The sequence below is a fragment of the Melozone crissalis genome, unplaced genomic scaffold, assembly GCF_028551555.1.
Source record: "Melozone crissalis strain CALT ecotype California unplaced genomic scaffold, PUWL_Pcris_2 ptg000006l_1, whole genome shotgun sequence".
Classification (NCBI taxonomy): Eukaryota; Metazoa; Chordata; class Aves; order Passeriformes; family Passerellidae; genus Melozone; species Melozone crissalis.
Window position 1 is genome coordinate 55,063,161 of NW_026535784.1, and position 16,679 is coordinate 55,079,839.

A 16,679-nucleotide genomic window follows, 5' to 3' on the forward strand; every position below is an offset into this window, starting at 1 on the left:
TGACAGCCCTCAGGGTTGTTTGACCTGACAGGTGTGTTCCTGGCCTCCCTCACTGAGATTTGCAGCCTCAGACCTACCTGAGAGGAATGCCTGACTGGCCCAAAGGCACATTTCTGTTGTGTCAGACGGCTGAAGGGTGAGGGGGGCCCCAGGGAGTCCCCGTGTGTTCAGAGGTTCTGAGGAGTCCTGGAGGGTTCCAGAAGGTCTGAGGCACCTCAAGGCTTTGAGGAGTCCAAGGTGCCTCAAGGGATCCTGGAAGTCTGAGGAGTCTCAGAGGGTTGTGAGGGTCTGAGAGCTCAGAGGGGCCACACGAGTCTGAGATGCCCTGGGGGGGTTCCAGCAGGTCTGAGGGGTCTGAGGGCTCTGAGGGGTCCCGGGAGTCTGAGGCACCTCAGGGGGTCCCGCGGGTCTGAGGGCTCTGAGAGGTGGCAGGAGCCTGAAGGGTTCCGGGGGGTTTAAGGGGTCCCAGATACCTGAGGGCTTTGAGGCGCCCCGGGGGTGTGAGGGTTCTGAGGCACCGCGGGGAACCTTGGACTCCAAGGCGCCTCGGAGGATCCCGGAGGTCTGAGGGGTCCTGCGGGGGTCCCGGGAGTCGAATGGCTCGGAAGGGCGCTGTGAGGCGCCCCGGGGCGCTCCGGCGGCTCCGAAGCCGCTGAGGCGTCCCGGAGATCGGAGAACTCTGAGGCCGCTCTCGGGCGCCCCCTAGCGGTCACTGCCGGAGCAGGACGGAGCGGAGCCGCGCCTTGACGCCATCGGCGCGCGCCGCGCAGTGACGTCATCACGGTCGTTCCCGGCGCCGCTCCCGATCCCGATTCCCATCCCGATCCCGGCCCCGGCCCCGGCCCGTGAGGGCGGCTTGGGGCGGTCCGATGCGGCGGCGGGCAGGATGCACCAGAAGCTGCTGCGCAGCGCGCACTACATCGAGCTGGGCAGCTACCAGTACTGGCCGGTGCTGGTGCCCCGCGGCATCCGGCTCTACACGTACGAGCAGATCCCGGTGTTCCTGAAGGACAACCCCTACATCACCGATGGATACCGCGCGTACCTGCCCTCCCGCCTGTGCATCAAGAGGTGAGCGCGCCCCGCGGCCCCGGGCGCCCCCCGGCCCCGCCGCCGCTCACCCCCGCCCCGCCTTGTGCCTCCTCTCGCTCAGCCTCTTCATCCTCTCCAACGAGACCGTCAACATCTGGAGCCACCTGCTCGGCTTCCTGCTCTTCTTCACGCTCGGCATCTACGACCTGACCGCCGTGCTGCCGGCCGCCGGCGCCTCCCGCGAGGACTTCGTCATCTGCTCCGTCTGCCTCTTCTGCTTCCAGGTGGGCGCCGGCTGCCGGCGGCGCTGAGCCCTCCGCGGTGCGGGCACAGCGCGGGCCCGGCGGCGTCGCTCCGCGGGGCTGTGATAAACGAGTGCGTTTGTCCGGGCCGTGTGTCAGAGCTGCCGCAGCTTGAGGGGGCCTGACGCGGCTCCAGGTGCTGCTGGTTAGGGCCGAGCACCCTGGGATCCGAGGGATCAGCCGCGGCCCGATGGTCGGGAAGGGCAGGAGGGCTGGTGGCCTCACTTGTTACTTGTCAGAGGAATGTGTTTGCACAGCAGACTTGAGGCCTGTCTCCGGTGGGCCCCTGCACCTTGTGAGAGCACAGAGAGCTCAAGGCACTGTTGGTGTTCTCTGCAGGGTACAGGATGCCTTTGTACAGCCACAAGTGGCTCTAGTGCCCCTCCCTGCCCCTGCAGAAGACCACAGAGAACCAAACACTTCTCAGGGAAAAGATACTAAGGCAGCCTAGGAGCAAACATGCGGCCTGTGCCTAAGAGTTCAATTTCTGTGTGTTCCCTCAGTCAAGGCACACAGTGCTGGGCAGTCAGGGCAGATCCGGGCTTTGAGCTCTCCCCTGTACTGGTGCAGATGTGTCTCCCTGGAGCACTGCCAGCTCTCTGGCCTCAGGAGCCCACTTTTGCTACTTGTACAACTGGTTACCATGGTTTGCAATGTCCTGCTCCTCCTCCCCCGTGCCAGAGAAGCTTTATGGTCGGCTGCCAGGGATCACAAGTGCCTGCGCTGGGGTGCACTGCACAGCACAGCTGCAGGGCTGGGGCTGGCTGTGCTCCCTGCTCCTTTGTAAGGAACTAACCCTCCTCCTCTGGCACTCTGCGTAGGTGTGTATGCTTTGCTCAGTAGGATACCACCTGTTCTGCTGCCACCGCTCCGAGAAGACCAGCCGGCGCTGGATGGCGCTGGATTACGCGGGCATTTCCATCGGGATCCTGGGCTGCTACGTGTCAGGCGTGTTCTACGCCTTCTACTGCAGTAATGTGAGTGGGGAGCAATGTCCTTGCAGGGCTTGGTTCCTGTGTTCTCACTGCAGTTTCTGTGTGCAGGAAGGGGGTTCTGTGCAGGTGTCCAAAGAGAACAGGAGCGAGGAGGCAGGGATGGGAACTGGAACATGTCCCTCTGACCTGAACTGAACTGTGCTGGCTGAAGAGACAGGCAAATGCAGGTTTTCCTTTCCAGCTGTTGATTGCACAAGCCTCAGGAAAATATTTAAATTTCTCTCAAGGTAGGGAAACTTTACAGGTCCTACCTGTATCCAGTGCCTGAGGCTGGTCATGGGCTGTGTCCCATCACAGGTACTTTATTCAAACAGTATTGCCCACAAGATAGCTGCTGTGAGGCAGAAACAACCTTGTTTTCCCTCCTTCTAACAGAGGACAAGTAAATGAGTTCCCTCTCAAGGCCTGCCCTGGGCATGGCTGTCCAGGAGCTGACCTGGACAGGTGAGGCACAGGTGTATTGAAAACATTTGGTGCAGGAAGTGCTTGGAGTGAAGGATGTGGTGCCAGGTGCCCCCCAGGAGCAGTCCCCTCCCATCAGTGCCAGCTGACAGGCACAGGGCCCTCCACTCAGACCCACAGCAGGGACAGGGTGAAGCACTGCTGTGCTCAGTCACTGAAATCTCGTGCCCAGAGCTGACTTCTGCACACCACAAACTTGCCTTTGTTTCTTTGTGCCCTCAGTACTGGCGCCAGGTGTATTTGATCACTGTGCTGGCCATGATCCTGGCAGTGTTTTTTGCTCAGATCCACCCCAGTTACCTCACACAGCAGTGGCACAGGCTGCGCTCCATCATCTTCTGCTCCGTGTCTGGCTACGGAATCATTCCCACCATCCACTGGGTTTGGCTCAATGGAGGCGTTGGGGCATCCATTGTACAGGTAAACAAAAAAAAAAAGGAAATAATATTCCCTTTTGCTTTTCATTTGCCATCTTGAGTTCTCTTACACTTGGGAAACAATGGACAAGCAGGAGGAGTTACAATTCCTCTAAGGACAGAATTCTTTTGGTCAATACAATCCAAACGGGAACACTGAGAACTGTGTTGAGAGGGAAGTTTCATTGTGCTGTGCTGCCCTAAAGCTGCACGGTGGGAAGGGGAGCAGGATCCAGCTGTGTCTGTGCCTGGGCACGGAGCAGCCTGTGCGGGCAGACCACACCCTCACCATGGCCGGGGGCAGGAGCTGAGGTGCCTGTGGAGCAGGAAGGAGCCTGTCAGGCTGCAGGAATGCTTAGGGCTGGCCGCCTCCACAGCTCCAGAGGGCAACCAGGAGACACTGGGATGATTACTTGTCTCCTCCTCTGTTCCCTAGGATGGCAGCGGAAATCAGCATTTACCTGCTCAGCCCTCTGTCTCCTACGCAATCCTCCTCTAACAGCTCTTTCATGTTACTATTTTCCTGTTTGTTTCACTCCTTGGAATTACATTGTGACAGCAGCAGCCCAGTACAGCCAAAGGCAGTCTGGTGTGCACCAGTGTGAAGCACCCTGAAATCAGTGCAGTTAGCCAGTAATACCTGATGGTGCTGAAAGAAACATTTCCTTTTCATAGTGAGCACAAACTGCACACACCTGGGCTGGCCTGTATGGATGGCTGTCCATGGGGTGAGGGTTCAGCCAGGTCCAGAGCTGCTGTGGAATGCGGCAGAGCACCACTTGGAAATAAACGTGGCCTTTATACAGGACATTTCACACTGGCCCTCTAAAAATCATCAGTAGCAGTTGTGCCCCCACACTTCCCCATCTGGCTTCCCCTGGCATAGCAGGATGGTGTCTAGCGTACATTTTGTTTCCATACTTCAGGGAAAGGGCCCACTTTTGGTAACAAAACATTCTGCTAACAAGATGCACCTGGTGGCTGAGTTGCTAGTTGTTGATCCCCCACTGTGAGCAGTCCTGTGTGCAGCTGCTGTGGTCCCAGCCTAAGTGGGATGTGCAGTGCAGTGTCCCTTCACCCTGGCTGCTCTGTGCAGGCTCAGGGGAGTGGCAGGTGACCTTGCACAGACACATGCTGTGCCTGCTGAACAGAGAATCTTGCATGTAGAAGCAAGAAGCTGGAATACAAGAGGTTTCTTTCCACTCAGGCTTTCCCAGAGTTTGGCATGTGCGTCCCCACTGGATCTGTGCATAGCTAACACAGGCAGGGAAGGAAGATTCGGTGCTGTCATGCCTTTTCCTTTTTTATCCCTAGGGACTTTTTTTTCTGTTTTTGCCTTCTAACAGAATAGGAGAGCTTGCTTTTCTTTTGCAGGAGTTTGCTCCGCGGGTATTTGTCATGTACTTCATCGCTGCTGTAGCTTTTCTCTTCTATATTTCCAAAGTTCCAGAAAGATACTTCCCAGGTAGGAAATTCTCTTCTGGCTGTTTTCTTCAGTTAAGCTTCCTACAGTGTCACAGTCCTTGCTGTGGGTCCTGAACTTCCTGGGAGAGAACAGGCTGACCATGTTCCCCATGCTGTGTTCCCATACAGAGTAAAAGAGTGGGAAGAGGCAGACAACTTCCATCAAGTTCGTTAAAGAACTTTCCCTGTCACCCCTCAAGGGCAGGGTGTGGCGGAGCTCTGCAAGAGACTGATTGCGCTGCACAATGTGGAACCGTGGTGGAACTTAACAGCTGAACTCCATGTCCCTGTTCTCCCTCACAGGCCAGCTGAACTACCTCGGCTCGAGCCACCAAGTGTGGCACATCCTGGCAGTGGTGATGCTGTACTGGTGGCACCAGTCCACAGTGTACATCATGCAGTACCGACACAGCAAGCCCTGCCCCGAGTACAACGCGGACCTGTGAGCCAAGGTATGGCTGCTGCCATCCTCGGGGGAACAGGATACCCCAACCACAGACTTTGGGAATGCTGGCCTGAACCTCAGGTCACTGTCCCAGACTGGGTCCTGATTGGTGCCTATAAAAAGCAGGGATGTGATGCCAGGCACTCTGCTCACCTGTGCTGCTGCATTGGATGAGGCTCTGGGGAGCTGCTGGGCCCTTGAGCAGTTTTAGAGCAGGCTGGACTTAGTCCTGCCAGATCCCTTCCAGCTCTGTGTCACAATCTGAGTAGTCTCAAACCATCATCAGTACATGTCCTTAAGTAGCATTTTCCTCAGGCTTTTGTCAGGTTTTCAGTCTGCTTAGCATTGATCTGGATGTTGTGGAAATCAGATGAGTTGCTAATTACATGTGCACAGTGATTTACCTCGTTTCCCTGCTCTATTTCAGAGGCAGCACGAGAGGATTGGTGACTGGGGGCCTCACGTGAAGAGCTGTGCTGTCAAGGACTGAGGCAGTTCCTTTGTTGACTCCTGAGCTGTTACCTCCTTGCTGGGACAGAGTGTTACTGCAGGCTTTGATAAACACAGCAGCACTGCCTGGGTTGGAGGAGCATTTCCTTCTCAGCCAGGTGCTGCCCTGCAGTCAGGCACCAAGCAGCTCCTCCTGGAGTAGGACAGCAGGAGGCTGAGCTCACTCGGCACGCAGATCCCAGCAGGATGTTTTGTTGCTTGACAGACATGAATGGCTCAGCCAAGGGTACTCAGGCCTGGACACCAGGTTTTCAGCTGGTGTGCCGTTAGGAGAATACTCTTGGCAGCGTGCCTGTAAAATTGTTGGAACTGTGGGAGCTGGTCCTGGATCCAAACCACAGGCCTGTGGGTGGTGCATCCTTCAGCCTTTACGGGGAAGATGTGTTATGCTTCAGCACTGGCCCAGGAACGCATGAACTGGAATTCGGTGGATTTCTGTCCTGCTCTGGATGACCCCTTTCCCATTCCCTGGGAGATAACATGATGGCCTGCACACCTAGATCTTCATTGCAGATCTTAAAAATAGCCCACCCCAAGGAGGGGCATGGTTGTGCCATTGCTTGAAGAAATTTCTCTAGATCCCTTCAGTAATCTGGAATCAGTATTCCAGGAGTAGCACTAAGGCTGCGTGTCCATGTTTGTTGTTGTTTTGCAATCAGGGAACCTGCTGGGGCTGCAGATTCCTGACTTTTGGCCTTTCCCTATGTGCAGGATGATACTGCACTCACACCACACTGCTGTCCAAAATGACTTGCTTTCACAATCCTGCCACCGTGCCAAGGCTGCTTGGAGTTTCAGGATGCGTTGCAGAATCTTCCCTTATAAAATTAACACCAGGGAGCCATGGAATACACTGGTTAGCACACAGCTGCTGCCCAGCACCATTAAGCTCCAGGGGTGCCAGTCTTCCAAACAGCATTAAAATCCTTTGGACTTCTGGGTTAGAGGCAAGGATGCTGTTGGGACAAATCCTAAGTGGCTACATCCTTGTGGAGAGGGCTTCCCTCAATGCACTGGGAGAGGCTGGCTCTGTGCAGTGACTAGCCCAGAGCAAGCAGGCTCTGTTAGTTGCCCAAAGCTGCCTCCCTCTGAGCTAAGGCAGGGGAGCAGGACTTGGTTTCTGGTCAGGGTGTGCCAAGGAGACATGGAGTGGAGGTGGAAAGTTACAGACAGGCACCTGCACTTGGGCACAGAGAAGGCAGGATGGAAACTCCTCCTGATGTACTGGACAGGGATGCTGTCTGTTTAGGTCAGAGGGTGGTTGTGGTGCTTTTCTGTTGGTCTTCTTTAATGCCAGAAAGAAGTATTGGCAAAACTGACTCTGCATTAATGATTCAGCTCCCAGAGTTTTCAGCCTTTCAGTGTAAACACTGATTTTTTTATATAATTTTTTAACTTGACAGCCAAGCAAGTTTCAAGTGCACTAATTACTACTACTGAAGCCTGACAAGGAACTTGCAAGTGTAAAAGTCTGTTTCCAGTGTTATGTGTAGAGTAATATCTCAATAATGTGTCTGTAATATTACTGACTTGATCATTTGCTAATGTATTTTTATAATGGAAACCCAACTTCTCCAGCAGTTTTCACCAGATAAGAAAACTGATTGCCAAGCTGTGCATTTTTACCTGACACAATTTATCAGGCTGCATGATTGTCTTTGATGTACATACTGAACTTATAAATAAATTCCAGTTCATTGGCTTTTTCTTTGGACTAACGTCATTCCTGCACCTCATGCAGCAAAACAGCTGATGTCAATGGCTCAGCCATGGAACTTGTGCCACAAACAGGGATTTTTGGGGGAGACTCTCTAGCTGAATTTGCTGATGAACTCAGCTTTTCAGCCTACTACCAGTACTCTTTATTAACAGAGTCCGGCTGCTGCTGTATCTGTTCTTGACCATTTCCATTCTTACTTCATCTCACGCAAGAGTAAAATCAATACAAGGAGCATCCAAACACCCTGCTCCAGTAAACAACTGCAGGAAGGGGCTCACACCACATTACAGTTCTGTCCACAAGTTCAGATCTCAGTCCAGTGCCATTGGGACCCATGCATGACCTTTCTGCAGGAAGGCTTTAAGGAGTAACACTGAACTGAGGGATTTTCAACCAGTTGGACACAGCAGGATGATTGGGCAGCAAATACAACTACTTAAAACAGTTTTATGAGAGTCACAGATACTTACATGGCAGCTAAAAAATCATTCAGCAGCAGCAACACTGCTTATAATGAGTAAATGAAAGCCTACACACAAACACTTCACCATGCAGTGTTGAAGAGACCTGAAAAGGCACTGTTACCAGGTTCCTTTATTTAACAACTCCAAGGGTTTTATGATATACATCAGCTTCACAAAAAAAGTTAAAAGTTCTGGCTTTAGTAGTACACAAAAAAGCTTTAGAAACTCCAAGTCTAACAAGAAATGGAAGTGTAGTTCAGGCAAGTGCACTTAAAAGCTGAATGCCAGCAATTTTAAAATAGTTTTTATGTTCTTTAATAGTAGGTGATGCCTCAGTCACAACTTCACCATACACACCATCTTCTTGATTTCCTTTCAAAATAAGCTCTATGGAACAGTAGCACAGCAGCCACCCTTGGTGCTTAACTCATATTCACTCAAGTCACAAACATGATTGTGGCTGCTGGGTTACCAACACTACAGCAACTCCAAGGGGTACATGATGTGTGCGAGCATGTGTATATTTTATATATACTCCTTGGATATATAAAAATACACCATATAGTATAAAAAACTCCAGATAAACTCTTTTTCTCACAGTAGCAAATATATCAACTTATTTTCACAGTACTTGGTTTTACTAACTGGGACACCCAGAATGATTATACCCTCCAACACTGGTGCTCACAGAGCCCCCCACCACAGCATTAATTACACACCTAAGGGCCCTCTGAGTCCACAGGCAAACACAACTACCTGGTTTTTCCTTGCATCACCACAAACACTTAAAAGAGGTTGTGCTTCTTAGCACTTTGGGGCAGACGCTCTCTCCAGCAGCTGATCCTACAAGGCCTGTGCTTCAGTCCCTCAGCATGCAGAGGGAGAAGCTGTAAAAACCCATTGGGATTTCTGTCTGGGAAGGGAACTGTCAACCCCTTACCTTGCCCTCTTGCTACCACAGGCAGCATGTACATGAGTACTGCAAAAAGGCCTTTCCTGATTTCTACTAAAGTCACGTTGCACTCCACACACCCTGAAAAAAGGCAAAGGATACCCCATTCCCTGACAGTCACACATTTCACCTCCTTTAAATAATGGATAGTGGCTGAAAACAACCCCAAGCTTGGGTTCAGTTGTGTATTAAACTACATACACCAGGAAAAGTCAGCTTAGCAGGGTGCACCAATCTCACATCGACCATGAGAAAGAATAAAATAACTAACTCTAAAGCAAAAAAAAAGTGAAATTTAATCAAAAACCTGATTGGTGTCTCAAGTGTGAAGAACCAGGTTTGTTAAGGCCATTAGTAGGCAAACATCATGGGCCATAACTTGTGCCAGCTCTAAAGTCAGTGGGGTCTGCAGTTTGCCTGTGCCTTGTCTCTCCCTCCAGCTTGGCTGTGCTGCAGTGTAAGTGCATAGAGACCCTCTGCCCAAGTCCCCTGCAGCCCTCTTCAACCTGGAGCCCCAGGGTAAACCAACAGTACTGAACACATTTCCTATCTGTAATTTACCTGATGGCTTCTGCCCACACTGGGTCTGCTGGTGTCCAGCCTCCTCCCTGCATGTACAACAGCCCCCACCTCTCCTCCTGGGCCCTGGAGCCAAGCTCCAGGGCCTTGTGCGTTGTTAACCCTTCCCACTGCTTTCCCACTGGGAAGACAGCAACAGCCTGGCTTTGGTGAGGACTCGCCACCTCACTGCCACATTTGTCATCTTGCTGTGTTCCAAGGGCTCTTCAGGCAGGTAACAGCTCTGAAAGACATTGAGAAGGGCAGCTCATAAGCATGCACAGAGATTAAAAAAAGGGAAAAAGACTGTTAACCTGAGTGTCAGAAATGCTACAAAAATTGGCATGTGCTTCTTGCAGCCTTTGGCACCAAACAGGTGAGAAGAGCAGTAATAAAGTTTGGAAAGTCCTGTGTTGAAACATTTCTACTCAATCTCCCAAGGGCTTATCTCCTAAGCCTGGAAAAGGCACACTGAAGCAGGCACAGCTGGAATACTCCACTTAGACCCTGTGAAAAGTGAAAATGAGGAAGGTGAAGGTAGCTATCTGTACACCATCACTATGAGCTACATTCAGATTCCAGAGCTAAGGGAAGCAATTTCTCATATATCCTAGGGGACATTTTATCCAACTGATCCCAAAGAAGTCTCATGATTTGTTTTCAGTGTGTTTTCAGTGAATATTGAAAGGGACCAAATGCCCCCATCATCTCCGGAATATCCAGCAGGAGGCACTGGGGGGAAAAAAGCTCACAACCCTGAATATTTCGCTTCACCTGTGACAGGGGGGCATGTGAGGACACCCAGACACAAACAGGGATGTCCCCCCTGTGCAAACACCCAGCTACCAACTCCTCAGCCTCCAGTGGAGCAGGACAGAAAGGTGGGACAAGCCGAGGAGCCACCTCCTTCTGTGTCCCCATGAGGACGGCCATGGGACCCAGGCTGGGCTGTCCCAAGGGACTGTCTCTGCACACACCAGCACCTCCTGCACCACAGGAAGCACACACTGTGCTCGGCAGTGGTCACACCTCCTGCCATCGTCCAAGGTGCCTCCCGGCGCTCCTGGGCAGCAGGACAGGGCTCCCTCCCAAAAGGCTCCAAGGGGTGAAACGCAGCTTGGGGGTCCGGCAGCCAGCAGCTCCTGCTGGAACACAGCCAGGGTGGGAAGCATCTCCAAAGCTCAGTGCAGTTAGCGACCCTTAAAAGAGCATCAGGTTACAGTCATCTCATAAAACTATTGTGGTAAAAAACCAACAGAGAGGACACATTTTCTTTTCAATCAAAATCCAAGAGGAAAACAGACACAAATCCCAAGGTGTAATCAAACCAATCCAAAGGTTGTACCTCACAGTCAACTCCACAAGTCATCTGAAGCAATCCATGTGCCCAAGGACAGCCCCTCTCTTCCAGTGTGCTGAGGAGTCTCCCAAAGTGCTGCAATCCCAGCCACGTCCCTGCTGGCTCACTCCCCCACACATTCTCACACATCAGTCAATCACCTGCTTCTTTAGTTTTGACTCTACAATTCCAGTTTGCTACTTTACATTAACGGCACTTACTATTAAAAAAAATAACTCAAAATTGACCATTTAGGCACATAAAAAAAATCATCTGCCTTTCATCTCTGCAGCTGCATAGACGTCTGCAAGGTCCCAAGTCAGAGCTGTGCTCTGGAATTCTGGGCCACAGCCCCTTGAGGATGTGGCTGCTTTATTTTTATGATTAATAAAGGTAGTTTTCACCTAGGAAGCAAAGACTTGGCCATTTCCAGCACATAATCTGGATATCAGTATGTCTTGGTTCTTAGGTCTGCAGAGACACAAAGAAGCACCGCAGTTCGTCAGCCTCCTGTACATGTAGGAAGCATTTTCCATGTGCTCCCTGCCTCTTCCACTCCAATGGGGCACATGGCACAGGGATGGAAAGGCAAGACCAAAGTGCACAAACAACAGTATGTCCCAGGGCCCCAAGTCAGTGACAGGGATTTATATCCAATTACTCATTACATTCTGGGAGCCATCTGCCATAAGGAAACAACGCTTGTGATTTTTTTTCTCTTTCTCAAAAAGATCCAATTCAGAATTAGCCATTATTTGCAATTCCACCACGCAAGCAGGCCACTGCCTCCTCACCCTGAACAAGCTGTACAACCCCTAGCATTTCAACCACATAAATGACTCCACTAAGCCTTTACTAAGGGACTTGGAGAGGTACAGTGGGGGGAGCCCATTGGAAGCCTCTACTGTTTAGAAGGGAACGGAGCTGCTCCAAAGGGATCTAACTCCAGTGCCTGCTGTGGTTGGCTCTGTGTGCTCTGCACCACCAGCTCTGTGAAGGGCACGGCACCAAAGTCATCTGTTTTCAGCCCATCCCCGCCGTGAACGGCCCCGTGCAAGGAGCTCTGTCTGGGCCTGCCAGCCACCACCACCGCGCCGTGGTCCCCGCGGCTGTCCCCAAAGCCCTGGTGCTGGGCATGGCGCATCAGCTCCGGCGGGTGGAAGGGTTTGGCCCCAAAGGGATCCAGCAGCGCCTCGTCGGGCTGCAGCGGGTTGGCTCGATCCTTGCTGTCGGTCAGGGCCACGCTGATGTTCTCCTTGGAGTCCGAGATGGTCAGGAACTCGTTGCTGCTCTGCGAGTCCCTGCGGCCGGCCTTCCTGTGCCGGCGGGCGCGCTCCGGGGTGCGGTAGCTGGGCTTCAGCCCCTTCTTGGTGCTGGTGGGAGTGCCGTGGTGGCGCTTCCCGTTGTTCTTGGGCACCTCCTGCTTCATGCGCCTCTGGCGGGAGGACAGCTTCTGCAGGTTGCGCTGCTGCTTCACCTTCTGCTGCTGCTGGCTGCCTGTGATCTCCTCAAACGGAACCAGCCCAAACAGGTCCTGTCTGCTCCCAGCAGACTTGGGGACGAGGGACGGCTGAAATGGGGTGCAACCAAAGATATCCACGCTCCGCGGAGAGCTGGGGGAGAGCAGAGGCTCCATCCCTGACCCCTGGCCGTCTCGCTGTGGCACCTTTTTGCTGAAGGGAGCTTTTATGAAAACATCAAAGTCATCCTGCTCTTGGCTTAGGCTGGGAAAAGCCACCTGAGAAGAAACATCTTTGTCCACTTTCTCTCTTCCCTGAGGCTGCAGTGTGAAAAAGGGCACAGCTCCAAACACATCAAATTCTTGGCCAGAGTTGATCAGAGTGCTCGGTACCTCAGGCGGGGACATAGGCACCAAAGTGGGCTCTGTGATTTCACTGCTGCCCACCCCATCTCTGAACCAAGTGCCCAGGAGCCCTTCCACACATTTTTGCTTGGTTCGGTCACAATCGGAATCAGAGCTCTGCTTTTCTTCCTCCTCTTCTTCCACCTCTTCCTCAGAATCCATGAGCAGAGGTCGGTGGCCTAAATTCTCTGGTTCTGTGTCATTGTCATCATTGAAGTCCCCATTCTCTCCATGCAAGACTTCTTCATCCTCCTGTTCTTCTTCTTCCTCACTGCTCTTGGGAGAAGGAGGATCTGATTCAAAATCGCTCTCTGACTCCTCACCACCTTTTGTCACGTGTCCCTCTGCACTCTTCCTCCCTGCCCGAAGATCTCTAAATGCATGGCTCAGTTTTCCAGCCTTTGTTGGGGTCCCTAAGTTATTTCCTTGATTGCTGGCTGAGTTATCCACTTGTTTTCCAGGGGAACCTGCGGGTCCAAAGAAAAAAGCAAATGAAAACTTCAAACACAGAAAGGCAAAACTTTCTCCACACACTCCACAGCCACACATTCCAGGAGCTGATGCAAACATATATCCTGTACTTAGGGAGCGAAACAAGCTAAAAATCACATCTGACATTTCAAACAACGCACATGAAATCAACAGAGCTGCCAGCTTTACTTCTAAAGCACAAGGTGCCTGGACATACAGTACCAGTATTTGGGGGGCACACAGAAGGGGCCAATGGATAAAACAGATCTCTAGAGACAGCTTTTCAAATCCAGTCATTACACAGCCTCTCTCCTCTGGGGAAATGGGAGGCAGCAGAATTTCCACACTAGTTTTCTATATTTTTTTTAAGCAGACAAGCTATTTTTTTATGTGCTTCTGCTTTGATAGTCTGCTCTGACACACAATGCTCTAGTCATGAGAGCAGTCCCTTCTAACTTCTGTAGAAACTGAGGCACAAAAGCTCTTGCTTTTCCTCAAGTTTGAGACCAACACTTTCTGCTTGGTGTCTAAATGCAACCTGTCAGCTCAGCTTCTCTACGGCAAGGAAATTTATCTACTTGTTTCCCTCTGTCATCTTCCCCCCTACTATTCACTGACAACTAGAACTGAAGGAACAATTCACTGATGAGTCTTTTGTGGAGTGGTTGCCTTGGGAACACTGGAAACAGTTAAAATTTTGCAGTGGTACAAGAAAGAGATGGCAAGAGCAGGCAGAGCAGAGGAGGCTGCACAGTGGCAGTGGCACTGCTCTCGTCACTAGGCACACCCAGTTTCTCCCTGTGTAAAAGCCCCATGATGTGGGGAGATGTTTTCAGGAGTGTAACTGACTGTGATTTCTAGTGGAAAGGAAAGAGCAGGAGGAAAATCAGACCACTCAGGTCTCTTCTAGGTGAAGCACACTTGCCCTTGGAATATCCTCTTGGCCACAGACAGGGTGCACAATGTCAGATGTAATGCCAGCAACAGCAGTGAGAATTCACCTCCTGGCAGGCCCAGAGCCACTGCCCACAGCCTGTGTGCCACTGCCCAGAGAGGCTGCCAGGCACCCTGGCACAGGGGACAAGCTTCTCATGTCTCCAGGACCTGACAGCAGCTGGGGACAGGGCTGCTCCTGTGGAAGCAGCTATTAGAGAGCTCTACCCACAGCACTGCACCCCTGACCTCACCCAAGCAAAACCGATGACTTCCACTTAGGGCTTTGTAACACAAACTGACATTTAACCCACTCCATGTGCTCAAAGGATGGAAAAAGCCAGGGATGGCTACAGGCATCTGCTACTTATCCTAAAGTCATCTTCAGCCGGAATTCACCTCACAATTCTTGTTCTTGCAATATACCAAATATTTTCTCAGCTAATTCCTTCTTTCATGGGGAAATTAGTGCGCAACTTCCAGGTCAAATCAGAATCTTTACTTTCTATGCTCCAGTTTTACAAGAACCCCTTCTTCCATTTTAAAAGGAAATTAACAGCAATTTCCTCATCCATCAGCTTCCTCACTCCTTTGCAGCTACACATAAAATAATCAAAATTCAGCAGCAATACAATTTATGTAAGGATTTAAAAACAAGATGACCAGAATGACTAAAACCATCAGGTGATTAGGGCTTTGAGCTGTTTCTTCTTGCCTTCTAGTGTCAGATTGCTTCTTATCTACTGTAATTTTAAATGCTACATATTTGCTTTACCCACTAAATTAGAATCTGGATTATTCTGCTGCTTACTTTAGATTTCCCAAAGGTACAGCCTTCACATGGCACTAAATAACCCCCCCTAGCCTCCAAATCCTGCTGTTTTCAATATTTACTGAACACTAATGTTAGCATAAATGCAAATAGATTTAAAAGAAAAAGGGACTACTTCTAGGTTAGATGTTAATACCACTTCCACAACAAAAAGCCCAGACCTTTTCTCTGTGTCCATATCCACAAGAGTTTACAGTCCCACAGAATGGTTAGACCTTTGCATTTCATCTCAATATGCAGTAAACAACTAATACAGCATTTGTTTTCAAAGAAGAACTGAATCACAGTGTTACCTAACACACCTGACTTAACAGCAGGTTTAAGTATAATTGGTGAAGTGCTGCCACAGTCAGAGTCCCTAGAAAACACACTGAAACAGGCACTGACAAGACAGAGCACAACCTCTTCCCCAAGCAGCTGAGCTGCATCAGGCACACAGGGTGCAGCTCCCAGCCCCAGAGCTCTCCAGACAGACAGCACAGCAAAGAGGACATTTCCCACAGCCCACACCATGCACAGGCACCCCAGCTGCTCCAGCATCCCAACACACCCACCTGCTACTCACAACTGCGATTCTTGCTGGCAACACACAGCAAATCATCTTGGGAATTGGGCATCAAGACAACCCAGCCTTTCACCCTAAGGTTTCCTCTCTTCAGTCTAACAAGCACAACCTCCAGAGGAACTCTGATGAAACCAGGAACAACTGACCAAGCCATCCCTCTTGCTGGAGACATGCATCCACAGCAACACAGAGGCCAGGTGCTTTCCCCCTGTACTTGGAGCTCTGAACCTCTCTTCAAGGAAAAGCTGAGCACCTTCCTGGCTGACAGAGGCAGACACAGGGTAAGAGCTTGAACAGCAATGAGAACACTGGAAGTTTGATGTACATGTTGATTTTTACTTTGCCCACAGCAGTGTGTCCTGGCCCTGGTCAGCTCTGTGGGCTCTTGCTCCACTCAGGGCAATGCCATGGCACACACCAGACTTCGTGCAGGCAGGAATGAGGCAGTCGGCAGGAAAGGGGAAGCCTTAGGTGCAGGCTGGTAAATATTTGTCCCTGCACATGAGAAAGCATGGTCCAAAATATCTTAATTTTGAGGCCACTCCAAGACACAGCAAGACGACTTTTTCCTGTTCTAACAGCACCACAGCACAGTCAATAACTGTATCTCAGCTCAGTGGTTTCTGAAGAAGGCTTCCAAATTTCTACCTCTTCAACTGAGATTGCTCCTTGTCCAGTCTCCTTGTGCGAGGTAACAATGTGACTTGGTTATTGCAGCACAAATCCAGTGTCTAGGCATTAGGTACAGACTGGAAATTATCCAACAGTGAGTACAAACTCAAATCCTCACTAGGAGCTCACTATTATCAGAGTTTCAGAGCCAGCAGGTATGACCCTACATGGACCATGTCACCTGGAAGGCAAGTGGCACACAGATGATGCTGTGAACAGCAACTGCTCCTGATATGTAGATTTGAAGAGAACTTCTGTACTCTAAAGAGGATTTCCAGAACAGTGATATCACTGCTCCCACACTGCAGTGTGTCAGGAGAGAACAACTATCTTCCTTTATCCTCCCGTGTGTGTTGAGGATAGAAACAACCAGAGCCACCTGCTCCAAGCAGAAACTACTCTAAGATGCTCATATTGCACACTTTTAGCCCTACCTGGCCAACTCTGAGGGAACAAACCATCTCTGCACCCACCTTTGCAGCTGCAGTGGCTTCATGTTAGTCCCAGGAACAGGGATCAAACCGCATCAGACAAGAACCAAAACCAATCCAAACAAACAAAAATACCCTCACTAGAACTACCATATTTTAAACTAAGAATAGTTTGGTTTTCTACACTACAGTTGCCCCTGTTTCACTGCTAATGAAATCAGCAAATGAAAGAGAGCACTACACACAAGCAAT

At 50.8% G+C, this 16,679-nt stretch overlaps 2 protein-coding genes across 3 annotated transcripts in view; one reads left to right on the forward strand and one right to left on the reverse strand.

Moving 5' to 3' along the window:
• The first annotated feature begins 816 nt into the window (after window positions 1-816).
• Window positions 817-7,333, forward strand: PAQR3 (progestin and adipoQ receptor family member 3). The gene is made up of 7 exons (XM_054295961.1): window positions 817-1,071; window positions 1,154-1,316; window positions 2,156-2,311; window positions 3,014-3,211; window positions 4,582-4,672; window positions 4,975-5,123; window positions 5,544-7,333. The coding sequence occupies exons 1-6, from the start codon at window positions 887-889 to the stop codon at window positions 5,115-5,117; spliced, it is 936 nt and encodes a 311-aa protein (XP_054151936.1). The 5' UTR covers window positions 817-886; the 3' UTR covers window positions 5,118-5,123; window positions 5,544-7,333.
• Window positions 7,334-8,484: 1,151 nt separating this feature from the next.
• The window catches only part of BMP2K (BMP2 inducible kinase), a 48,462-nt gene continuing 40,267 nt past the window's right edge, over window positions 8,485-16,679 (reverse strand). For both annotated transcript variants that reach the window (XM_054295951.1, XM_054295950.1), the window contains one exon: window positions 8,485-12,990. In XM_054295951.1, coding sequence (XP_054151926.1) covers window positions 11,561-12,990 — 1,430 coding nt within the window. In that variant the 3' untranslated portion in view covers window positions 8,485-11,560. The remainder of the gene's footprint in view (window positions 12,991-16,679) is intronic.

Excerpts from the sequence above, each read along its gene's own strand:
- PAQR3 (XM_054295961.1), top strand. The coding sequence starts at position 887 with ATGCACCAGAAGCTGCTGCGCAGCGCGCACTACATCGAGCTGGGCAGC. Across the intron at positions 2,312-3,013 it reads ACGCCTTCTACTGCAGTAAT|TACTGGCGCCAGGTGTATTT; the intron begins GTGAGTGGGGAG and ends TTGTGCCCTCAG. Across the intron at positions 3,212-4,581 it reads TTGGGGCATCCATTGTACAG|GAGTTTGCTCCGCGGGTATT; the intron begins GTAAACAAAAAA and ends TTTCTTTTGCAG.